The sequence below is a fragment of the Zingiber officinale genome, chromosome 8B (genome assembly GCF_018446385.1).
Source record: "Zingiber officinale cultivar Zhangliang chromosome 8B, Zo_v1.1, whole genome shotgun sequence".
NCBI lineage: Eukaryota > Viridiplantae > Streptophyta > Magnoliopsida > Zingiberales > Zingiberaceae > Zingiber > Zingiber officinale.
This window is the reverse complement of record NC_056001.1, coordinates 25,683,602-25,693,245: the sequence shown is the minus strand read 5'-3', so window position 1 is coordinate 25,693,245 and position 9,644 is coordinate 25,683,602. Positions and strand designations below refer to the sequence as shown.

Here is a 9,644-nt window from a genome sequence, read left to right as displayed (position 1 = left end):
TTTGTTTTCTAATCAAAAGATAAGTTACTAAATCTTTACTTTGCTGATTTCATGTAGATAGAGCAAAATATGGGCATGCACTTTGAAAGGGAAAGGTGAGAATTGCATAAGCTGGGCCGTGCTAGTGTTGTTAAAAAGTAAAGGAACAAGAAATGTCAAATTGCTCAACTTCATAAGAAGAATTTTTCCTTCTTACGTGGATCCAATTTTGCATGGTGCATTAGAACTTGGTTTTGTGTTCAAAATTGGTTCACGTCAAGATTAGCATTGTCATAAACCCTACCAACCAGTATGTCTCTCCTCTATCATAAACCTTGATTGGCATTGCCATGTGGTTTACAGATTGTATGATTGGTATATCAAGGTATCTATGCTTCTCAGATATATTTTAGGTGATAGATTAAGACACAACCCATTCAAAAGCTGTGTCAAATGTAGAAGTGAGTGCAAACCATGTCGATTGTTGATGCTAGAATGTTTCATACAATAAAAAGATCTTGGGCAAAAATCGAAAGAGTGCCCCGTTTTATTTGAAATTGTCAAACTGGCTGCAAAATATGCAGTACTGAAACTCAAAAAGGGATTTCATTTACCAAAATGAGAGAATACTAATTGACATCTTGCAAGAATATGATTACAACAACTTCATATTTGAGGATAAAACACATCAATAGCTAAAAATTAACTGGATGTTCCCAGCTGGCTTCTTTGGGCTTGTTCTGGATACAACAATACAAAGGAATATAAGGGAAATTCAATAATTATAAATAAACTAGAATTGCTAGCTTGCACACATCACAAAGCTAAATCTTATCTCTCTCTCAACTGCCGTTGCCTTAGCTTCTGCAGAAGAGATTCAGGCCCTTCTATCTATTACATTTGGGTAGACAATAATATTTATACTGACTCACTATTCACACAAGGCTCCTATTAGATAGAAGTCTGCCTTCGTAGATGATGAGTGGTTCTTTTCTTAAGTGAATGGTTTCAGACAGTTGCTTGAGCTGATGCAAACCCGGGTATTGGATATAATACTGACGTAATGTATATTTAAAGCAGTTGGTCGTATAAGGAGTTATGACCATTAGGATTGTGGAACAAAAGTGCCAACATAACCAAATCCGACAATTATGAAAGCGATCGCTTGAAGATAGAGGTAGATGTAGTAATGGTTTTTCCCATGGGCCAGGTCATAGCACCCGCAGAAGAAAAGATATAACCCAGTACAGAGCTCCATTAGATGCAATCTGTTTTTGAGGACAAGAAAAGGATCATATCAATGTGATATTATTCGTGCGAAGCTTCTCCTCAAAATGTTGCAGACTTTGCTTCTAAGATTTTTAGAATTAAGCAAAGCAATCAGATAAACTGAGTGCATGAGATGGAATGGAAGAACTGTGATTACCTGTCACCAATTCTAAGCCGTGGCTTCCTAGCTGCTTTAGATTTTGTCTTCATAATATCTCCAAGCTTTTCCGTCACCACCCATTCATTGACTTTCCCTCCTGCTTCCAAGAGGCCACTTAAGGTTGCTTTTGTTCTATGCAGAGACATGACATTCTCAAAAAGGATCCAGAACATCAGCAAATGAAAAGACCTGCGACAATTGACCGAGTGATGGATCTTTAAATTTAGCCAAAGAGGGGACAAGAATTGTGCCTTTATTTGATGATCAAGGAGTTTTTCATCTCCTTAATCATCAAATAAGTTGGCAAGACTAACAAAACAGCGAAATGAAGATATATAACTCTTTGAGTTCTTCTCATACCTTGGTGTTCCAACTGAATTCAGCAGAGTAATGATTGAAGGAATGTACACTAAACCCCACTTTGGTATTTGTACTTCAGGAATGAAGACTGTCATTGGTATAACAATGCAGTAAAATATGAAGGTCACAATATGACCTACAATCTTTCTGATAAAGAAAAAACTGTATATGACGTAGATCTTTGTCCAGAGAGTCACTTTCTGTATTGATATAGGATTTTGATCAAAATCTATAGAAAAAATAAGTGTTTTGCAGTTGCAATATTGAAAGGTAAGTGACCTTATTTTTGCATATTTCCATCACCATTTTCCTGAACAAGTTTGCTGGGCCACAGGACCATCTGTGTTGCTGATGGCGGAAGGCCTTGAAGGTGCTTGGTAGTTCACTTTTGACCTTCACATGTTCAATAAAATTCATGAAATGGATTAGGGTATTAGCATAGCGACATTCATAGCGAATCGGTAGTAAAACTTCTGATTTAGTTCATGCTTAGTATCGCATTTGATATTTTCTTAACTAATCTCAATTAATGTATATACCTCGAGGTCTTTAAGGAATATATATTTCCATCCCTTGAGGCTTGCTCGAACAGACAAATCCATGTCCTCTACGGTCGTCCGGTCCTTCCAACCTCCAGCCTCATTGACAGCAGAAATCCGCCATACCCCAGCAGTTCCTGTGAGAAAATCGGTTCAAGCATTTGGAACAAATCTCTACACCACTCTTACAGCGCAATGATCTGCACCTTAGCCTACTTCATTGATTTAATTACTTCAAGGTGCGTCTAGAACTAACCATTGAAACCGAAGAAGCCATAGGTGGAGGATCCCACTTGCTGCTCAACAAAGAAATGGTAATCCAAAGACATCTCCTGCATCCTTGTCATCATATTTTCATCCGCGTTTACTGCAGTCAATCAATTGCATCCAAGGATGGTAAGCAATGTACTGTTCTAAATATTTTTATTTTTTTAATCTAATTATTATCTCCTGCAACTAAGAAAATAAGTTTGGATGTGGGAACAAGTTGCCCTGTTTGTTGCAGACTGGATTAGATGAATCAAATTCAGAAAAGAAAATAGAGGCAGTAAATTGTAGTGTCGGTGGCATGAAAACAAAAAAAAGTGGAGACAATTAGCTACGATGTGTTAGCAGCGAGTATAATTGCACATGGGAAAAGCAGAAAGAAGAGGGAAGGTAAAACTTAAAGCCGATTTCGGCAGTACCAAAGCTAAAAGATATGTTCGACCTTTACTTATTTAATCTTCCTATCTAAAGTTGTGGGAATCAGACGACAGTTGTTATCTAGCTGCTACTTTTTTTGTGTGCTTTCTTCCTCTTGCTAGCAGAAGAACAGGTAAGGAAGGAAAACGTGAAATGAGAAGAATTATTGGGGAGGAAGGAACAGGACTGAAGAATTATTTATCACAAGCTGTTGTCACCGGAAATATATGCATGTGATGTGTCAGTACCTCATAATACTGGAATCTTTCTTACCCTTTCGTAAAATAAAATTCTTACTGTGGTTGCACCTCCCATTTATGAAGTGTGCTTCTTTTAGATCCGGAGCTAAAACTTTTCATGTGATCTTGGATCTGTAATCACTCATTGCCCTTTAGAATCGATGCACACGTTTCAAAAGAAAACAATGTTTGCCTAACATGTGATTTTGATTAAGGTCCACTAAGAATCTAACGAGACAATGATAGTGATGAAATTGAGGCACAAAAAAAAAATGAAAAAGAAACATGAATCTCACCAACTAAGTCTATTATGTGGGGCTTATGACCTACTCCACAAAATTAGAACCTCGGCTGTACGGTTGTCTACAAATATGCAGATCATAATTATCCATGACTCCTCGATGATCTTGTATTTTGTAGGTCCTTAAGCATCATGCAACTTTAACAATTCAAGTCCTCTCCTACTCAATCTACTCTCAAAATACTTATGTAAGAACAAAAAAGAATAAGAAAATTACTATTTTTTTTTCTGGGTAAAAGTGACATATTAATAAACGTACGGAATTTCTAAAACTAGTGATCAAGGATTCAGAATCCATAACTATGTTTTACAACTACGACGAAAAATAACTTTGCATTAAATAATAATCTAATACTAAGGAGGCCACCGACACAGTTGCTTGATCTAACTCTGAGCTACTACTCTGCCTCTCTCGTATAGAGGCAACTACTCGAGGGACCACTTCCCGCTCCACGTCTCTGCTCACGGCCCTTTCCTATCATCTAAAAGACAAATCTACGTACTCAGTTTCTTCTCCTCATGCAGTAAAACATCAATGTTTTCACCGAAATGAGGAATCAGGCCAAACTTTTCTGAGATAATTTAAACTTCTCTAAGATAATTTCATCAGAAAATTTTCTTTTTGCCTTGATTTGGTCAGTGCTATTCTCTCTCGGTGTTGAAAAATTACATTTTTGCATAACATATGAGAAGGCAAGGGAGGGATCATACCGAAAGTCCAGCGGCCCTGGACGAGGGCGACCTTGGGGTTGTGGATGAGGAAGGGGATGGTGCGGAGGAGGAAGTCGGGCTCGGGCTGGAAGTCGGCGTCGAAGATCACAACGTACTCGCACTCCTTCACGTAGCTATGCTTGAGCCCCTGCCGGAGCGCGCCCGCCTTGTAACCCACCCTGTCATCACGGATAGCATACTTTATGTTGACCCCCTTGTTCGCCCACTTCCGGCACTCTATCTGCACCAGCTCCTGCCATGTTTCCACCAACCAGCCATAGCGTTGTCAGATCCATTGCAAGTGCATGCCAAAGTTGTGATTTTTCTCGCAGCGCAGTCACTAACGATTAATATTTTTTTTCCTAACCAGATGAGCTAAATCGTGGGGAGGATGAATTTTTTTTTCACCAGAATATGTCGGTGCCAAGCAGGAAATGGTCAAATTAGGCACAACAAGTGGATGTGTTAATTCGCAAAGAGGGAAAATAATTACAGCAGTTTCAAAAAAACTACATGTGGTGACATTATTGGAGAGATCTATTCGTCTTTCGGGAATCGAAAAATTATAATAATGGACTTTGGAAATCAGTTTGATCTCGTACCTTAATGGAGTCGTCGGTGGAATCGTCGAGCACTTGGATGATGATGCGATCCGAAGGCCATGAGAGCCCACAAGCAGCTCCGATCGAGAGCTGGTAGACCTGAAATTTCAAAGAAAATTAAGACGCGCGGGTCGCGGAAGTGGCGGCGAAATTTAGGGCGGGGACTTTAGGCAACCGAAGGCGGGACGGACCTCTTTCTCGTTGTACATTGGGATTTGGATGAGCACCATGGGGTAGGCGGAGGTGCCGAGCTCGGCGTCGTCGCCCATCGGCTCCCACTTGTATTGAGTCTCCGGGCGGCGGCCAAGGAGTCGAACGGTGGTGATCACGACGGCCATGTAGACCTTCTCGACGAAGAGCATCACCGACAGGGTCAGGCAGATGTACACTGCCAGCTGCAACAGAGGCACGATCACCGGCGCCTTCACCTGCTGCCACGCCATCCACATCTGCTCCCGCGCCTGGATCACGCCCGGAAACATCGACGCCGTAGAAACCCTATCCATCTCCGCCTCAAAAGAGGACTTATCGAGCAATGGGGCTAAAAATCACGAAAAGTGGATCGGCGCAGGACTGGCACAGTCCTCGCAGAGACAGGAACAAGATCGGCGACAAAGAAGGGACACAAAGTCGTCGTTCGGGTGGAAAATTCTCACACTCTGTCAGCTGCTCCACACACCATTAATGAGGGAGAAAAGGGCCTCCTTTTCGCTCACGAAACCCACCAAAACCAACAGAGCAACAAGCATCAGGGGAAGCAGAGCTCACCAGATCCGGAGGACAAACGCCGGAAAAAGGACAGTGAAGTGCTTGCGCAATCGATCCCCGGCCTTGTTCCTCTCTCTTCTCTTCTCCCCGAGCAATGCGAGCTCAGGGATCAGCGAGGGAGGGAGCGAGGCACACTGAGGAGGGAGAGAAGCCCGGGCATATGCCACAAGGCTTCTGAGCACTGCCCTTAAATAAACCGCCTCGTTAACACAAAGTTTAGTAGTTTAATTACCGGCCATTTCGTTAATCACACCGGTTCATTTACTGCGACATCACTAGAAATATTGCACATTATATTTTAGACCCTCTACTTTATGAAATTATCAAAATTCACCCGTACTTTTTAGTTTGTCACGTACCACTTCTTTAATGCGAGTTTACGTATAATTTTAGATAGAAATAATTTACAAAAATAGAAAAATAAATAAATCTTACCATCATCATTTTAAAAATATATGTATTAATTTATTTAATATGATAGTACCATTTTATTTTATTGTAAGAAGAATATTCCCAAGCATCTCAATTCTCAAAGGTCCAATTTCTTGGTGAGAAGTTGAAAATAATGTGAAACCGCATTCACCATCCCTAAATAATTTATTTAATTATTACCAAAATACTTGTAATGCCAGTATCATTCTCCAATTTCATAGAAAAACAAATGAAATTTGTTTGTCCGATTGCTATTTTAGACCAAACCTAATTTTTCCTTTCTCTATAAACTAATTAATATCATGTTTAATAAAAATAAGATAGAAAAAAATATAAGAATTAAATCATTTATTTATTCATTATAGTTGTAGTGATTCTCATTCCTAATTTTGACATTCCAACAAAAACAGTTCATTAATGTTTTATTTTACAAATACATCTTTATTTTTTACATTTTAGAGAAAAGCAGTACTTATGTTCTTTAATAGCGTATTAAAGGCTATGGGTTGATTCTTATAAACTGATAATTTGAGGTTTATTTTATCATACATCTAATACTTATATATTTATATTTATCTCCTTTTATATTCATACGGTTGACATTAGGGGATCGTTAAGATAGTGAGTCTACCTTTTTTAATAGTATATTAAATGTTGATGTGATTATACTCGGGTCAAGATTGATCAAGTTGACTAAACTTGGATTAACTTGAATTTGAGTTTCGATATTTAACAATATGTGAGAGAAAAGTTAAGTAGGTCAGGAGAGAACCAGATACTTAACTAGGAAAACCCTAATTGAGTTTAGGTAAGGAAAAGTTCTAACGGAAAGTTAGAATTGGAAGTTAGACGGCAGAAAGTTCTAACTGAGGTTAGGCAAGGGAAAGCTCTAGCTAGAGGCTAAGCAATTGAAAATTCTAACTAGAAGGCAGGCAAAGGTGAAAAGCCTACCAAGTAACTAGTTTTAACCGGAGGTTAGGTAAAAAAAATCAATGGGAAAGTTGACAAGAGAAAAATCCAAGTAGATCAGGGAGGACCAGATACTTGGTGAGAAAGTCCAAGTGAGTCAAAAGTTGATCAGACACTGAATGATTGAAGTCCAACGGGAAGTTGTCAAGGTTAGGATCGGACAGTTGATAAAGAAGTCCTGACAGGTCAAGGTTGACCGAATGCTAAGCAACCGGAAGTCCCAACAAGTCATGGATGACTTTAGGGTTGGGCAAAAGAACCCAAAACTTGGGTTCAGAGTTTATGGTTGAGCAATCGACTAACTCAATCGATTAACCTAATGTTAATTGATTAAGCCAATCGATTGGGAGTTTTTTGCGAGAGTACAGTGAGAGCCGGAATCGATTGATCAATCAATATAATTGACTTAGGCCAATTGATTGAAGCAATTGATTGGAGTGTTTTCGCGAAGAGAACATGAGGTTGCTAAATTGATTGGCTTAATTGATTCAACAACTCCAATCAATTAGAGTGTTTTTCGCGAGAATAGAAAGTTTCTGAATCGAATGAGTCAATCGATTAAAAGCTGTCAATCGACTTGTATGACTCACTGATTGATTGGATGAATGACAAGAGTTGTTTTGTAGATTTTGAACGGTTGAGTTGACATGATTATCGATTAGGGATTAGGTCAATCGATTAAAAGACATTGAAAAACCCTAAAAAGGGATTTTCATGGAGTTTCTTCAACGTCCATTCTTGAGAAATTAGAAACGAAGTGCTCTTACATTCCCAACCGATCAAGAGATATTTCCAAGCAACAAGAAAGTGCTCAAAGTAAAATTCATATAAAATTATTTTTATTCATTGTATTTACTTTCATTTTTATTATATTTCTTGTGTTCAAGACTGTTCAAGACTTCTCTCTCTTTTGAAAGAAGATTTTTATAGTAGAGCTGTAAAAGAGAACCGGATATTTAGATTAATTATCTTAAAAAGATAAATACAAGGTAAAATCTAAAATATTAATGAAAGAGCTTTACCTAGAGTTTTTTACTGTCATTTAAGTTCAACCGAAAAGAGCTACTCATCCCTACCTCTTCTTTTTCTTTTTTATTCTTATTATTGTTTTAAAATTTTCAAATAGATTCGTTCATTTATTCTTGACGAAAATTATTGAGGAAAATAAAATTACTACATAATTTAGAGTTATCTTTCATTTCTTGTGTAATAATATTTGTTAGATCGATCAGTGCAATCTCATTCTTTTTTATTAATAATTTATTCTAACTAATAAGAGTTAATTATATTAAAAATTAATTTACTATAACAAACGATGATTACGTTTATTATGTCTCTCCGAATCCGTCCTTAAATTCCGTGAAGATGTTAAAATTAATTTATTGATGTTTAATCTAATTGGGTTTGATTAGATTTTTTGATGGCTTAAGCACTCAGATAAATTATAAACGTTATAATTTATTAAAATGATAGTGATGAATAAAAATATGTTGGACTATAATAAAAATAATTTATTAATTTAATCGATCTTAGTCTGATAATTTTTTATTGCTAGTAATTAGGTTCAAAACGCCTTTTAAAATAGGTAACGTGAAATATATAATAATATCTTTATCTAAATCAATCAATTATCCGTGGGACCGGCACTAGGGGGACCGCTAAGATAGCGGATCTACCTTTATCTAAATCAATCAACTATCTTCCTTAATTTAAAGTTTTCTATGCAACTAAATTAGTATAGTTGGAGATGCGAATGAAAAATAACTAAAATGAAATATTTTTAATAAAAAGGATATTTAAAAAAAATGTTCCTTTGCTTTTCGAAAAGTTTGGAAATTTGAGTCCGCTCTTTCCGAAAATGCCAATAATCCCACATTAAAAAATTAAAATAAATAGATGGATTTATTTGAGTGTGCTCTTTATATATTTTATTTTATTTTAATTTAATTTTGGATTTTGCCTGATGTTCATATCATAGTCTTTTGACTTAGCATCTTTATTAGATTAAAATTAATGGGAAAAATATATTTACAAAACTTGACCCAATTCAATGACAATATATGAGTCAAATTGACCGATTTAGTAAACTGTCTTTGGAGAAATAAATAATACTTTTTTATATTTATATGATTTATTTCCCTGCGCAAATCATGGCGCGTTGCCATTTGCTTTGTCACTCATCTTGTCACCGTCGTCGACAACCTCCGTCTTTAGTTTTTCAAAAAATGGGGAAAAAAATAAAAGGCCATTCTCACCTAAAAATCCAAATGTAAATATTTTCAAATTAATTATTATTTTTTCTATTTAAAAAAAAATCTAAACCAAATTATAATTTATCTTACTAGCTTATTTTATTTTATTTTATTAAGAATATATACTCTTTACTAATTAATTTCAATAAAGTCTAAAATTAAATTATAAAATTAAATTATGTTAATATTTTTTCTTTTCATATTAACAATAAATTTAAAATTTATTAGTAATTTTCTTAGTCTCATATTTTAATATTGATAACATCACGAGCGGAGAATTTTTTATAAATATTTTAGGTCAGTGACGTTAAAAATCATACATATTTTTGTTTTTTTTACTAAGATTTATTTTTATCAATTTAATATCTGATATAAAAAA

At 36.2% G+C, this 9,644-nt stretch overlaps 1 protein-coding gene across 1 annotated transcript; it reads right to left on the bottom strand.

Annotated features, from left to right (window-relative positions):
* Window positions 1–675: 675 nt before the first annotated feature.
* Window positions 676–5,776, bottom strand: LOC122015642 (probable glucomannan 4-beta-mannosyltransferase 9). Its single transcript, XM_042572640.1, has 9 exons — window positions 5,036–5,776; window positions 4,845–4,943; window positions 4,243–4,495; window positions 2,564–2,674; window positions 2,308–2,444; window positions 2,048–2,161; window positions 1,769–1,968; window positions 1,406–1,597; window positions 676–1,247 (listed from the first exon to the last, which is right to left on the bottom strand). The coding sequence occupies exons 1-9, from the start codon at window positions 5,348–5,350 to the stop codon at window positions 1,085–1,087; spliced, it is 1,584 nt and encodes a 527-aa protein (XP_042428574.1). The 5' UTR covers window positions 5,351–5,776; the 3' UTR covers window positions 676–1,084.
* Between the last annotated feature and the right edge of the window lie 3,868 nt (window positions 5,777–9,644).

Bases quoted from the DNA above. Each gene is read 5' to 3' on its own strand.
- LOC122015642 (XM_042572640.1), bottom strand. From the start codon at position 5,350: ATGGATAGGGTTTCTACGGCGTCGATGTTTCCGGGCGTGATCCAGGCG. The intron at 2,675-4,242 runs GTATGATCCCTC...GATTGACTGCAG, and splicing joins CCAGGGCCGCTGGACTTTCG to TAAACGCGGATGAAAATATG. The intron at 1,598-1,768 runs GTATGAGAAGAA...CAATTGTCGCAG, and splicing joins AATTCAGTTGGAACACCAAG to GTCTTTTCATTTGCTGATGT.